Source organism: Pipistrellus kuhlii, unplaced genomic scaffold (genome assembly GCF_014108245.1).
Source record: "Pipistrellus kuhlii isolate mPipKuh1 unplaced genomic scaffold, mPipKuh1.p scaffold_m20_p_44, whole genome shotgun sequence".
NCBI classification, from domain to species: Eukaryota; Metazoa; Chordata; class Mammalia; order Chiroptera; family Vespertilionidae; genus Pipistrellus; species Pipistrellus kuhlii.
The window spans coordinates 2,942,604-2,956,462 of record NW_023425545.1 but is presented as its reverse complement, the minus strand read 5'-3'; the positions used below and the strand labels follow the sequence as shown (position 1 = coordinate 2,956,462).

Genomic DNA, 13,859 nt, shown 5'->3' with positions numbered 1-13,859 from the left:
CATAATGCCCCCCATAATAATAACTCCATAATGCCCCCACAATAACAACTCCATAATGCCCCCACAATAACAACTCCATAATGCCCCCCACAATAACACTCCATAATGCCCCCCACAATAACAACTCCATAATGCCCCCCATAACAATAACTACAGCTCCGCCCGGGGCAGGCTGGGGCTGGAGGAGAACTAGGGCGGCCCCAGGAGCCCCTCCCTTCCCCAGGCTCTCTCCCTCCACCCCCACCCCCACCCCCACCCCCACCTGAGCAGCAGAGCAGAGACAGGGCCCTGGACCATGCCAGCCGGTCCTGCAACCGTCTGGGTCTGGACCCAGCCACCCCCAACCCGCCCCTCCCCGCTCCTGCCGCCCTCACCTTCCGGCACCCTCCCCCTTGGGTCCGGCCTGGAGGCTGGAGCTGCAGGGACAGTGACCGGCCCGTCTCGGCGCCCCTCCCCCGCCCGCCCTGCCGGACCAGGAGCCGCGGACAGAGGCCGGGGCTGCCGGGAGGCGGAGCCGGCAGCCGGGGTTAACGGTCCGGGCAGGGCTGGAATGGGACGCGGTCAGGTGTCCCCCTGGCAGGGGCACCGGCTGCTATTCCCAGGCTCTGATCACCCGCCTATTTATAGCCAGCTGCTCCCTGCAATGTCACGGGCGTCCCAGCCACTGCAGCCGCCGGCACCCGCAGCGCCGCCGAAGCCGAAGGAGACGGAGCGGCCCCGCCCGGCAGGAGCCCCCCGGCCGCTGGGAGCCAGGAGGCGGGCGTCCGTCCGTCCGTCCGTCCGATGGGCAGCGCCATGGAGCCCCCCGGGGGCGGGTACCTGCACCTGGGCGCGCTGACCTCCCCGGTGGGCACGGCCCGCGTGCTGCAGCTGGCCTTCGGCTGCAGCACCCTCAGCCTGGTGGCCCACCGCGGCGGCTTCCCGGGCGCGCAGGGCGCCTTCTGCATGGCCGCCTGGGGCTTCTGCTTCGCCCTCTCGGGCCTGGTGCTCGGCTGCGAGGTGACCCGGCTGCACTGCTGCCTGCGCCTCTCCTGGGGCAACTTCACGGCCGCCTTCGCCATGCTGGCCGCGCTGCTGTCGGCCACGGCCGCCGTCCTCTACCCGCTGCACTTCGCCCGCCTGCAGTGCCCGCCCGCGCCCGCGGGCTGCGCCGCCCGGGACTTCCGGCTGGCCGCCAGCGTCTTCGCCGGGCTGCTGTTCCTGGCCTACGCGGCCGAGGTGGCCCTGACCCGCGCCCGGCCCGGCCAGGTGGCCAGCTACATGGCCACGGTGTCCGGGCTCCTCAAGATCGTCCAGGCCTTCGTGGCCTGCATCGTCTTCGGGGCGCTGGCCCAGGACGCCGCCGGCTACCGGCGCCACGCGGCCACCCAGTGGTGCGTGGCCGTCTACGGCCTGTGCTTCCTGGCCACGGCGGCCGTGGTGGCGCTGAGCGTGCTGGGCCACGCGAGCGGCCCCTTCGAGCACGCCGTGGCCGTCCACACCTTCCTGGCCGTGCTGCTCTACCTCAGCGCTGCCGTCGTCTGGCCCGTCTTCTGCTTCGACCCCAAGTACGGCGAACCCTGGCGGCCCCCGGACTGCGCCCGCGGCCGCTGCGCCTGGGACAGCCGGCTGGTGGTGGCCATCTTCACCTACGTCAACCTGCTGCTCTACGTGGCCGACCTGGCCTACTCCCAGCGGATTCGCTTCGTGCCCGCCCCGTAGCGGGCCGCCGCCGCCCCTGCTCCCGGACGGACGCTGGGCACCGCGAGGGCGCGGCCGGCCGGGGAGGAGGACTCCGGGCAGCAGAGCCAGCTTGGAGGGGGACTGAGCAGGACCCCAGGTGCAGGGCCTGAGCAAGATCCCAGAGGGACTGTCACCAGGCAGTCCCAGCCCAGCCCTCCCTGTCTCCCTCTCTGTCTCCCTGTCTCTATTCTTTCCCTGTCTCTGCCTCTCCCTGTCTCTGTCCCTCCCTGGCCCTGTCTGTGGGGTGCTTCCCAGCATTAGGAAGGCTCAGGGATCTGGAGAAGGGCTGCATGTTAATGAATGAAAGGACTAGACGTAAAATAAAAGTTCGGGAGGCTTTTTGGGAGCCAGAGGAGACCTAGCTTCAATAAGTTTCCTAATCTCTGGACACAAATTGCCCTAAAGCAGTGGTTGGCAAACTGTGGCTCGAGAGCCACATGCGGCTCTCTGGCCCCTTGAGTGTGGCTCTTCCACAAAATACGGCAGCCTGGGCGAGTCTGTGTTGAAGAAGTGGCGTTAGAAAAAGTTTAAGTTTAAAAAATGTGGCTCTCCAAAGAAACATCAATCTGTACTGCTGATATTTGGCTCTGTGGACTCGCGAGTTTGCTGACTACTGCCCTGAGGCAAAGCAGACAAACACCAAAGGCGCGGTGTGGTGTGGTGCGCGGTGCGGTGCGCGGTGTGGTGCGCGGTGTGGTGCGCGGTGCACGGTTTGGTGTGCAGTAGGCATTATCAGGTAGGGGGAGCTGCCTCCGGCTGTTGCAGGTGATCACATGCTGGTTTTCAGGTTTGGGGAAATGCTTTCGGCTATTCCGGCTGAATAGGAAGCCCCTGGACCTTCCGAGGACCTTTTGCATTTTATTATAACTTACAGGAATTCGCCTCCAGCTCCATCTCTCCCCGTCTCTGCCTCTCTCCCTGTCTTTCTCTGTCTCTGTCTCTCCCTCTCTTTGTCTCTTTCTCTCCCTGTCTCTCTGTCTATCTCTCTTCCTCTCTCTCTCTCTCTGTCTCTCCAGGGCCTGGCCTCTGGCTCCCTGATGGCCCCCGTCACTCAGGAGACGTGGGGAGGCAGGTGCTGCTGTGACACCCTCTGCGCAGGGGTTCCCGGGAGAGTCAGCAGCCCGCACTCGGGCTGAACTCAGTGAAGCTGAAAGAGACAGTTCCAGGGTGTGGGAGGGGCTGGAGAGGGGGGTGTGGAGCAGGACGGTGGCGTGGCCGTCAGGGGCAGCTCAGAGCAGGGAGCCAGGCCCGAGGGGGCCCTGCAGCTCCTGGGGAAGGAGCCGGAACCATGACCCAGCTCACCGGCCTCACCGGCCACGGAGAGGGGGACGGAGCCAGGACGGTGGTGTGGCCGGGCCCGCGGCTGGAGGGGAACAGGCGCCTGCGGGACCCGCAGCAGCAGCAGCAGCAGCAGCAGCAGCGCCATCTGAGCCGCGGAGAAGCTGTTCCCAGCAGGTGCCCGCCCCCGGCCCCAGGCCGGGCTGTGGCCCCGGGAGGCTGGCAGGCAGCCGCGCAGACACCGAGCCGGCCCGGAGCCTCCCTGGTGCTCCCAGCCCGCAACCTCCGTCTGCTCCAGTGCCCGTCCGCCTGGCCGCTGGCCACAGGGCCCCTGGGGCCCCGCCCGCCAGCTTCCTCCACGGAGAGCCCGGCCGGCCCGGGGCCTGGGCAGGAAATAAAGGCCGTGCTCACTCACACCCGGCTCTGGCCAGTGGTCTCTGACCTCCTGGGCCCCCTCGCCCCCATCCTCAGCGGAGACGAGCCTGACCCTGCCTGGCAGGGAGGAGGTGGCCGTGGGGCCAGGGAGGGGTGAGAGCCAGCGTGGAGGGATGGAATGACACGAACCCCCCGGCCCCCTCCCCCCGCACTCAGCACCGCCCTGACCCACACCCAGCAGGGGTGCAGGGCCCTGGTGGGGGACAGAGGGGTGCTGCCCACTGTGGGTGGCAGGACCCAAGCGCCGTGGGCACCGGGCACCCAGCAGACTGGGAGTCCATGGGCCCGCCCGAGGGGAGGGCACTTCGAGGGGTCCTTACCCAGAGGGCAGTGGGGCTGGCTGAACCGCAGATCCCCAAAGAGGGGAGCAGCCGTGTCCTGGGGTGTCCTGAGGGCCACTGGGGGGGGCTGGGGTTGGGGGGACAGTCCCAGGTGACAGGAGCCTGTGGGCCACACCCCTCCCAGCTCACAGGGAGGCCTGGGCCGCAGTGGTCCTTCCTCTTCCGGCCAAGCTTCTGGAACGTTCTCTGTCACCGACTTCCCAGTTCCCGCTCACACCAATTGTCGCAGGCCCGAGGGGAGACAGAGGGGGTGCCGGCCGGAGAGCAGCGGGTGCTCCTGCCGAGCCTGCCCCCGGGGCCGGCCGGAGGGCTGGGCTCCAGGCCGTCACTGGCTGTGGTTGCGGGAAAGCAGCGCTGTCTGCCAGCCGGGTGGCCCGGGGGGAGCGCGGACCGAGGAAGCAGGAAGGCCTGGCTGGATTCCGGTCAGGGACAGGCCCGGGTGCAGGGGGTTCTCTCATCGAGGTTCCCATCTCTCCCTCTTCCTCTCTCTAAAAACCAGCGAGAACATTTTCTTAAAGGAAAGAAAAACGGTACTTTCTGAAGAAGAGGGTTCTGTTCCCTGTGACTGTGGTCAGGAGGGACTCACCCGGCAGCCCCTTCCTGGGAGAGGGTACGGGGCCCCCGACAGCCACCCCTGGGGGATCGCCACACGGTGCCTGGTCACGGCGTCAAAGCCCCGGCCTGCCTCTGCCCGGGCTCGGCGAGTTCTGAGACCAGGTTTCAGGACAACTTGTCATTTCACCCCCAGAACCGGCCAAGCAGGGCAGTCCCCCTCATCCCCCCCGCATCCTGTGGGTGCCGAGCGGTCCACAGGATCATTTCCTACCTCCCCTGAACCCTGCTGCTGCCTGGGACCCCGACGTGCCCAAACCCCACGCGACTCAGACCAGCTCCCATGAGCCCCGAGCGTGTCCTGGTGGGGCTGCGGCCATGTGCGCCCTGAGGCCGGGGCCCAGGGCTTCCCTGGACCCTGCAGACAGTCAGGAGAGACGGGGTCCATGGAGCTGGGGGTCCAGAATCACCTCCCTGTTTACCACCTGCCAGAGCAGCCTGTTGGGCAGGCGGACATGGCAGCAGGCCTAGGACCTGAGCTCATGCAGCTTCCCAAGGGGGCCTGGCCGCGAGGGCGGGGGGAAGGAGCAGGGCCCTGGGCCGGAGCCTCTCACAGAGCCCGCTCTGCTCTGGGCCCGGGGTGATGGGCACAGGTGCAGCGGTGGAGAGGGGGTGCTGGGCGGGAACGGGGTGCTGGGGCACCAGACAGGACCTAGACTTCCCGGGCGCCTGAGCCTCCGTGCTGAGGCCTGCCCCCCATCCCACTTCCCAGCCTCCTCGTACCAATTAAAAATCCTGACAAACAGGAAACAAAATCACACACAGAACTTTAAGCGACAAGAAAGTTTCAAACCGGTGACACATGTTAGATGTTTCCATTTGGCAAATCGCTCTCACACCGTCACCTCCACCAGGAACACAGGAGAGTGTGCCAGCTGGGCCCCTCCACACGCCGTGACGTGTGAGTAACGGGTGTGGGGTCCCCCCCGGCGCCCCCACAGGTCCAGGTCCGAGGGGGGAGCCCCTGTCCAGCCCGCTCCCTGCAGACCCCCTCCCGCCGCCCCCTCCCGCCGCGCTCAGGCCCCCCGCGTGGTCCTGAGGCCCGGGTTGGGGGGCCGGGGCCAGGTCAGGGGGTCCTCGGGGAGGCCGTTCCCCGGGGCGCGGGGCGGGGCGGGGTTTCCAGGGCGCGGGGCTCTCGTAGGCGCGGTCCGGAGGGGCCGGGGCCGGGGCCGGGGCCGGGGCCGGGGGCCGGGGCCGGGGCCGGGGCCGGGGCCGGGGGCCGGACCCCCGGGTGGGGGCGGCGGGAGCCCGGGCTGGGCCGGCGGGGCGGGGGTCGCGGCGAGTGGATGATGCAACCCCCCCCCCCCGCCACCGCGCCCCCTGATTGGCCGGCGCCCGAGCGGCCGCGCTGCGGATTGGCCGGAGCGGCGGGGGCGGGGCCTCGGGGCGGGGCCGGGGCGGGGATGCCGCGTGGCCGGCTGCTCCGCGGGCGGGGGGCCACCTGCGCCGGAGGACCGGGTACGGGCGCCGCGGGCCGGGCTCTGCGCGGGGTGCCGCGGGGGGTGCCGCGGGGGGTGCCGCCCGGGTGCCGCGGGGGGTGCTCTGGGGGGTGCTGCGGGGGGTGCCGCCCGGGTGCCGCGGGGGGTGCTCTGGGGGGTGCCGCGGGGGAGCCGCCGGGGTCTGCGGGGGGTGCTGCGGGGGGTCCTGCGCGGGGTGCCGCGGGGGGTGCTGCGGGGGGTCCTGCGCGGGGTGCCGCGGGGGGTGCCGCAGGGGGTGCCGCCGGGGTGCCGCGGGGGTTTGGCGTCCCCGGCCCCGGGTGGGGGACCGGGGGGGGGGGGCGGGAGGGTCGCCCCTGGGGGCTGCAGGCGCCCTCGCTCCCCGATCCCTTCGCGGCCGCGCTCCTCCTGCGCCCCGTGCGCGGGACGTTGGGGAGCCAAGTCGAGGCCCCGCTGTGGGGGGAGTTGGGGTCCGGGGCCCCGCTGTCGGGGTCTGGGTCCCGCTGTCGGGGGAGTCGGAGCAGTTCCCGGGTTCGGGGCTGTGGGGCAGCCCAGGGGGAAGTCAGGCCGGTTTGGGGAGGGGCGGCGCCGGCAGGCGGTGGGGTGGCCGGGCCTGGCACTGCCCCCCGGACTCCCCGCACCTGCCCGCTCCCGCAGGGGCTCCCGCAGCGCCAGCTCCGAGGCCGGGGGCGGAGCGGACACCATGAGCGTGGGCTTCATCGGGGCCGGCCAGCTGGCCCTCGCCTTGGCCAAGGGCTTCACCGCGGCAGGTAGTCCTGTGGCCAGAGGTGGGCCCTCTGCAGTCTGGGGGAGGAGGTGCCTCTGGGAAACGCAGCCCCAGGATGTTGGGGGGCGGGGGCTCTCACCCTGGGTGCTGGGAGTCCTGCCCGCCCTCCTGGGAACTGGCCTTGAGGGAGGAACTGTCCCTGCAGGCGTCCTGGCCGCCCACAAGATCATGGCCAGCTCCCCAGACATGGACCTGGCCACGGTGTCTGCCCTCAGGGTAAGCGCGGGGGCTGGGCCGGTCAGTGGTCAGTGTCTCTGTCCCTGGGGGGCAGGGCAGTGGCCCCAGGGGGTGTGGAGCCCGAGGAGTGGCCCTGGGCCAGAGCATCACAGACCCCGTCTGCTCTGGGGCTGGGTGGTGGGCGCCTGTGCAGCAGGTGGGGAGGGGGTGCTGGTCGGAAACGGGGTGCTGGGGCCAGACCGGTGTGCGGCCGGGCCAGACACTCCCGGGGCTGGTAGAGTGTTGGTCTCCGTAGCCGAGTTAGAGATCCGGGCCAAAGCGTGGGGCACGGGCCCAGCTTGGGGCCACCACTCACCCCACAGAGCAGAGGGCAGGGGGCTGGGCTGCAGCCCAGGGTGGGGTGGGCCGAGGCTGGGACAGACAGGAGGGAGAGGGAGAGGGAGAGAGAGAAACATCCATGATGAGAAAGAAACATTGATCGGCTGCCTCCTGTACGCCCCTCACTGGGGATGGAGCCCACAACCTGGGCCTGTGCCCTGACCGGGAATCGAACCCTGGTTCATAGGTCGATGCTCAGCCCCTGAGCCACGCCGGCCGGGCGCTTCCTCTACTTTTGGGTGGGAGGGGCAGTTGGGGTGTCAGAGCCCCCCGTTCCCTGAGCCCCGGCCATGCCCTCACCCAGCAGCCTCTGGGCTGGTGCACGTGATGGCTTTCGGGTGAGAGAGAGGCCGGGGGCCAGGCCAGCCCCGGGGGCGGACTGAGCCCGCCTCGGCGTCCCCCACAGAAACTGGGGGTGAGCCTGACGCCCCACAACACGGAGACGGTGCGGCACAGCGACGTGCTCTTCCTGGCGGTGAAGCCGCACATCATCCCCTTCATCCTGGACGAGCTGGGCCCCCACATGCAGAGCCGGCACCTCGTGGTGTCCTGCGCGGCCGGCGTCGCCATCAGCAGCATCGAGAAGGTGGGCGGGCGTGCGGGGAGAGCGGTGTGTGTGTGTGTGTGCGCGCGCGCGCGCGCGCGCGGCCAGGCCTCCGGGTCCCAGCCGGGAAACGGGCGTGTGGGCCCCGTGAGGACCGGGACACGCTCAGGGTGAGCCTGTGCGCACCTTCCCCCAGCACCCCGCTGGGCCCGGCCGGGAGGGACACCCGCTGTTCCTCCCGCAGAAGCTGCGGGCCTTCCAGCCGGCCCCCAAGGTGATCCGCTGCATGACCAACACGCCCGTGGTGGTGCGGGAGGGCGCCACGGTGTACGCCACGGGCACCCACGCCCACGGGGAGGACGGCCGGCTCCTGGAGCGGCTGCTGGGCAGCGTGGGCTTCTGCGCCGAGGTGGAGGAGGACCTGATCGACGCCGTCACCGGGCTCAGCGGCAGCGGGCCCGCCTACGTGAGCACCATGGGGCGGGGGCCGGGAGGGCCTCCAGCCCTTCACCAGTCCTTCCCCTCCTCCTCCCGGCTCCCCCGCTTCGGGCAGAGCCGCGGGGCCAGCCTCGCCCGGAGCAGAGGTCGGCGGGACCCTGGCTCAGCCGCCTTCTCCCCGCAGGCATTCACGGCCCTGGACGCCCTGGCCGACGGGGGCGTGAAGATGGGGCTTCCCCGGCGCCTGGCCGTCCGCCTCGGGGCCCAGGCCCTGCTGGTCAGTGTGCTCCCCGGCCCCCGGCGGGGCCCCCCGGGGGGGTGAGGCAGTGCCCTGGGTGGGGGGCAGGGGGTCACGTGCCTCGGTGGCGGGCGCCCCCAGCCGCCGACTCCCTCTCTCTCGTGTCCCGCGCAGGGTGCTGCCAAGATGCTGCTGGACGCGGAGCAGCACCCGGGGCAGCTCAAGGACAACGTCTGCTCCCCGGGCGGCGCCACCATCCACGCCCTGCACGTGCTGGAGCGCGGGGGCTTCCGCTCGCTGCTCATCCAGGCCGTGGAGGCCTCCTGCATCCGCACCCGGTGGGCACCCTCCCCCTGCCCCTCCCCTCCCCTTCCCTCCCGTCCCCCTCCCCCTGCCCCTCCCTCCCCTTCCCTCCCGTCCCCCTCCCCTCCCCTTCCCTCCCCTTCCCTCCCGTCCCCCCTCCCCCTCCCCTTCCCTCCCGTCCCCCTCCCCCTCCCCTTCCCTCCCCTTCCCTCCCGTCCCCCCTCCCCTTCCCTCCTGTCCCCTTCTCCCTCCCCTTCCCTCCCCTTCCCTCCCGTCCCCCCTCCCCCTTCCCCTTCCCTCCCGTCCCCCTCCCCCTGCCCCTCCCCTCCCCTTCCCTCCCGTCCCCCTCCCCCTGCCCCTCCCCTCCCCTTCCCTCCCATCCCCCTCCCCCTCCCTCCCCTTCCCTCCCCTCCCTTTCCCTCCCATCCCCCTCCCCCTCCCCTTCCCTCCCTTCCCTCCCGTCCCCCTCCACCTCCCCCTCCCTCCCCTTCCCTCCTGTCCCCCCTCCCCCCCCCCCCCCTTCCCTCCCGTCCCCCTCCCCCTCCCCCTCCCCTCCCCTTCCCTCCCGTCCCCCTCCCCCTGCCCCTCCCCTCCCCTTCCCTCCCGTCCCCCCTCCCCCTCCCTCCCCTTCCCTCCCGTCCCCCTCCCCCTGCCCCTCCCCTCCCCTTCCCTCCCGTCCCCCTCCCCCTCCCCCTCCCTCCCCTTCCCTCCCGTCCCCCTCCCCCTCCCCTTCCCTCCCCTTCCCTCCCGTCCCCCCTCCCCCTCCCCTCCCCTCCCCTCCCGTCCCCCTCCCCTTCCCTCCCTTCCCTCCCGTCCCCCCTCCCCCTCCCCTTCCCTCCCGTCCCCCTCCCCCTCCCCCTCCCTCCCCTTCCCTCCCTTCCCCTTCCCTCCCGTCCCCTCCCCCTCCCCTTCCCTCCCCTTCCCTCCGGTCCCCCTCCCCCTCCGTCCCCCTCCCCCTCCCCTTCCCTCCGGTCCCCCTCCCCCTCCGTCCCCCTCCCCCTCCCCTCCCCTCCCCTCCCCCTCCCCCTCCCCCCTCCCCTTCCCTCTCGTCCCCCCTCCCCCTCCCCTTCCCTCCTGCCCCCCCTCCCCTCTCCCCTCCAGCCTGCACGCCCGGCCCTCCCCTCTGCTCCGGCCCGCGGCCTGCGAATCGGGAAGCGAGGGCTCCTGGCCGCAGGTGCAGGCTCAGCCCTCACTCCGCAGACACGCGTGGAGCCCTGGCCGGGCGGTGGGTGGTGGGCGGTGGACGGTGGGCGGTGGGCGGGGCCGGGCCGGTTCCGTTTGCAGGGCCCTCCCCGGGGTCCTGCCGGAGCCCCTGTGGGCCTGGAGATAACCCTCCTCCGGGCCTGGCCGGGGAGATTAGCAGGTTAGACGGGCGGCTCCTGGCGCAGGCCCCGGCTTGACGGAGGCCGTGACCGCTGAACGGAAGCCAGCGTTGGGGGTGCAGGCTGGGCGTCCCTGTCCCGGCTGCGGGCCTTGCTCCCTCCCCCTCGCGGACGCCTGGGCTGGAGGAGGTGGATCCTGATCCTCAACCCCCGTCGCCCCCCCCAGGGAGCTGCAGTCCATGGCCGACCAGGAGAAGGTCTCGCCCGCTGCCATTAAGAAGACCGTCCTGGACAAGGTGAAGCTGGACCCCCCTCCGGAGGCCGCGCCGGCCCCTTCGGGCCACTCCACGCTGCTCCCCCGCAGCCTGGCCCCCGGGGGCAAGGAGGACTGAGGGCCCCCCTCTCCTGCGCCGGGCGGCCGCTCCAGGCCCCGGCCACACGGGGAGTCCTGTCTGCGTGGCTGGAGCGGGGTCGTAGCCAGGGAGGGGTCCCTCACTTCCCAGGGGGCTCACCTCCGGGGTCAGCTGTCCTGGGGCGTGCCCCTCCTAAGCACAGAGGCCCAGGTTCCCTGCCCTGCAGGCCCAGCCCAGGAGGGAGCCCCGTCCCACGCCTGCCAGTTCCACAGCCTCCAGGCGCAGGGACACCCCTCAGTGTCCGAGGGGACCCAAGGGTCCCGGCGTCCTGGCCTCAGGGGAGGGACCTGGGTGCTTGGCCAGCGGCCAGCTGCCCCTTGCTCCCGCTGGGCATCTGAGAAAAGGGCTCCTCGGGCAGGTGGACATCCAAGGTCCCTACAGCGCTCAGGCCTCTGCCTCCCACTCCTGACCTAGGTTCAATAAGCTGGTTTCACCCTAGCTGGTGTGGGCAGAGGGTCCCAGGATTGGAGGGTCCCAGGTTTGATTCTGGTCAAGGGCACATACTTGGATAGGGGGCTTGACCCCTAGTAGGGGGCATGCAGGAGGCAGCTGATCGGTGATTCTCTCTCACCATTGATGTTTCTATCTCTTTCCCTCTCCATTCCTCTCTGAAATCAATAAAAATATCAAACAAACAAACCAAAAAACCTGGTTTCCATATCCAACTTCTAACGTTGTCACCACGTGTGGAGGGAGGCCCCAGCTGCCCAGAGCATCGCTGCGATCAGGTGTAATGTGAGAGGCTGCGCAAGGAGCGCACGGCTTCCAGGTGGCCGGGCTGGGGGTGGGAGGTGAGTCTCAGGGAGCAGGGACGGGCGGGGCCCCTCAGGCCGCATCACCAGGAGTGTGATGGGGGCCGTCCCGTTGGCGGGCGGGCCCAGCCTCTGCACCCTCCATCCCGATGTAACGGGGGCACGTGTCTCCCCGGTTTACCCCGGCCGAGGCAGGTGGGGTGGCGGCCCTAAGGGAGCCAGCGGCATTAGGGTTCTCCAGAAGAGCAGGAAAAGAGGATGTTAGAACACAGAGGTTACAGAGAGAGAGGGTATAGAGGAAGTGGCTACCAAGGCTGCCCTGCAGGGCGGCGGCAGGCTGGACACCCAGACAGCTGACACCCCGGTTCCCAGGCCCTCGGCAGGAGAGCCCAGGCTGCTGGTGTGTCCGGAGTGTCCGAAGGCAGACGGTTCTCGGGGTCGGACAGCTTCCTTGGGCCTCCTGTTGCTTGGAGGAGGCCCACCCACGTCACAGATCACAGAGGGTGATGGGTTCCAGCCTGCGACTTAGTCTCCTGCAGGAACACCCTCACAGACACAGTGTATTGGGCCAAATATTGGGGCATCCGGGTCCCAGTCACGCTCACACATAAAATTAACTCCCGGGGGAGGCCCACGCGCTGCTGAGGGTCAGAGCCTTATGGGATCAGGGGTCTCACCCTTTGTTCACAGTCAGGGAACAGTTCCAGAGAGCAGAGGAGGCCTGTGGCCCAGAGGTTGGCACACCCCCACTGAGCGCCTGTAGGTGGTGTAGGGCTGTAGGTGGTGTGGGCTGTAGGTGGTGTGGGGCTGTAGGTGGTGTGGGCTATAGGTGGTGTGGGCTGTAGGTGGTGTGGGGCTGTAGGTGGTGTGGGCTGTAGGTGGTGTGGGCTGTAGGTGGTGTGGGCGGTGTAGGGCTGTAGGTGGTGTAGGGCTGTAGGTGGTGTGGGCTGTAGGTGGCATGGGGCTGTAGGTGGTGTGGGCTGTAGGTGGCGTGGGGCTGTAGGTGGTGTGGGCTGTAGGTGGTGTGGGTGGTGTGGGCTGTAGGTGGTGTGGGGCTGTAGGTGGTGTGGGCTGTAGGTGGTGTAGGGCTGTAGGTGGTGTGGGCTGTAGGTGGCATGGGGCTGTAGGTGGTGTGGGCTGTAGGTGGCGTGGGGCTGTAGGTGGTGTGGGCTGTAGGTGGTGTGGGTGGTGTGGGCTGTAGGTGGTGTGGGGCTGTAGGTGGTGTGGGCTGTAGGTGGTGTGGGCTGTAGGTGGTGTAGGGCTGTAGGTGGTGTGGGCTGTAGGTGGTGTGGGTGGTGTGGGTGGTGTAGGGCTGTAGGTGGTGTGGGTTGTAGGTGGTGTGGGTGGTGTGGGCTGTAGGTGGTGTGGGCTGTAGGTGGTGTGGGTGGTGTGGGCTGTAGGTGGTGTGGGGCTGTAGGTGGTGTGGGCTGTAGGTGGTGTAGGGCTGTAGGTGGTGTGGGCTGTAGGTGGTGTGGGTGGTGTGGGTGGTGTAGGGCTGTAGGTGGTGTGGGGCTGTAGGTGGCGTGGGCTGTAGGTGGTGTGGGCTGTAGGTGGTGTGGGTGGTGTGGGCTGTAGGTGGCGTGGGGCTGTAGGTGGTGTGGGCTGTAGGTGGTGTGGGTGGTGTGGGCTGTAGGTGGTGTGGGTGGTGTGGGTGGTGTGGGCTGTAGGTGGTGTGGGCTGTAGGTGGTGTGGGTGGTGTGGGCTGTAGGTGGTGTGGTGCTGTAGGTGGTGTGGGGCTGTAGGTGGTGTGGGTAGTGTGGGTGGTGTAGGGCTGTAGGTGGTGTGGGCTGTAGGTGGTGTGGGTGGTGTGGGCTGTAGGTGGCGTGGGGCTGTAGGTGGTGTGGGCTGTAGGTGGTGTGGGTGGTGTGGGCTGTAGGTGGTGTGGGCTGTAGGTGGTGTGGGTGGTGTGGGCTGTGGGTGGTGTGGGCTGTAGGTAGTGTGGGTGGTGTAGGGCTGTAGGTGGTGTGGGCTGTAGGTGGTGTGGGCTGTAGGTGGTGTGGGGCTGTAGATGGTGTGGGGCTGTAGGTGGTGTGGGTAGTGTGGGTGGTGTAGGGCTGTAGGTGGTTGGGCGGTGTGGGTGGTGTAGGGCTGTAGGTGGTGTGGGCTGTAGGTGGTGTGGGGCTGTAGGTGGTGTGGGCTGTAGGTGGTGTGGGCGGTGTGGGTGGTGTAGGGCTGTAGGTGGTGTGGGCTGTAGGTGGTGTGGGCTGTAGGTGGTGTGGGTGGTGTGGGCTGTAGGTGGCGTGGGGCTGTAGGTGGTGTGGGCTGTGGGTGGTGTGGGGTTGTAGATGGTGTGGGGCTGTAGGTGGTGTGGGTGGTGTGAGCTGTAGGTGGTGTGGGCTTTAGGTGGTGTGGGCTGTAGGTGGTGTGGGCTGTAGGTGGTGTGGGCTGTAGGTGGTGTGGGTGGTGTGGGCTGTGGGTGGTGTGGGGCTGTAGGTGGTGTGGGCTGTAGGTGGTATGGGCTTTAGGTGGTGTGGGTGGTGTGGGTGGTGTGGGCTGTAGGTGGTGTGGGCTGTAGGTGGTGTGGGTGGTGTGGGCTGTGGGTGGTGTGGGCTGTAGGTGGTGTGGGCTGTAGGTGGTGTGGGCTGTAGGTGGTGTGGGCTGTAGGTGGTGTGGGTGGTGTGGGCTGTAGGTGGCGTGGGGCTGTAGGTGGTGTGGGCTGTGGGTGGTGTGGGTAGTGTGGGTG

The 13,859-nt window shown here is 69.3% G+C and overlaps 2 protein-coding genes across 2 annotated transcripts; both read left to right on the top strand.

Annotated features, from left to right (window-relative positions):
- The first annotated feature begins 510 nt into the window (after positions 1 to 510).
- Positions 511 to 1,762, top strand: MYADML2 (myeloid associated differentiation marker like 2). The gene has a single exon (XM_036412344.2). The coding sequence runs from the start codon at positions 784 to 786 to the stop codon at positions 1,699 to 1,701; it is 918 nt and encodes a 305-aa protein (XP_036268237.1). The 5' UTR covers positions 511 to 783; the 3' UTR covers positions 1,702 to 1,762.
- A 4,019-nt stretch (positions 1,763 to 5,781) lies between these two features.
- PYCR1 (pyrroline-5-carboxylate reductase 1) lies at positions 5,782 to 10,970 on the top strand. Its single transcript, XM_036412332.2, has 8 exons — positions 5,782 to 5,846; positions 6,482 to 6,594; positions 6,757 to 6,827; positions 7,573 to 7,752; positions 7,955 to 8,176; positions 8,333 to 8,425; positions 8,561 to 8,724; positions 10,238 to 10,970. The coding sequence occupies exons 2-8, from the start codon at positions 6,528 to 6,530 to the stop codon at positions 10,401 to 10,403; spliced, it is 963 nt and encodes a 320-aa protein (XP_036268225.1). The 5' UTR covers positions 5,782 to 5,846; positions 6,482 to 6,527; the 3' UTR covers positions 10,404 to 10,970.
- Positions 10,971 to 13,859: the final 2,889 nt, after the last annotated feature.

What these genes read in the sequence shown, in the direction of transcription:
- MYADML2 (XM_036412344.2), top strand. Translation starts at nt 784, where the DNA reads ATGGGCAGCGCCATGGAGCCCCCCGGGGGCGGGTACCTGCACCTGGGC.
- PYCR1 (XM_036412332.2), top strand. Translation starts at nt 6,528, where the DNA reads ATGAGCGTGGGCTTCATCGGGGCCGGCCAGCTGGCCCTCGCCTTGGCC. An exon ending in CCACGGTGTCTGCCCTCAGG is followed by an intron (nt 6,828 to 7,572) that starts GTAAGCGCGGGG and finishes CGTCCCCCACAG; the next exon opens with AAACTGGGGGTGAGCCTGAC. An exon ending in GCCTCCTGCATCCGCACCCG is followed by an intron (nt 8,725 to 10,237) that starts GTGGGCACCCTC and finishes CGCCCCCCCCAG; the next exon opens with GGAGCTGCAGTCCATGGCCG.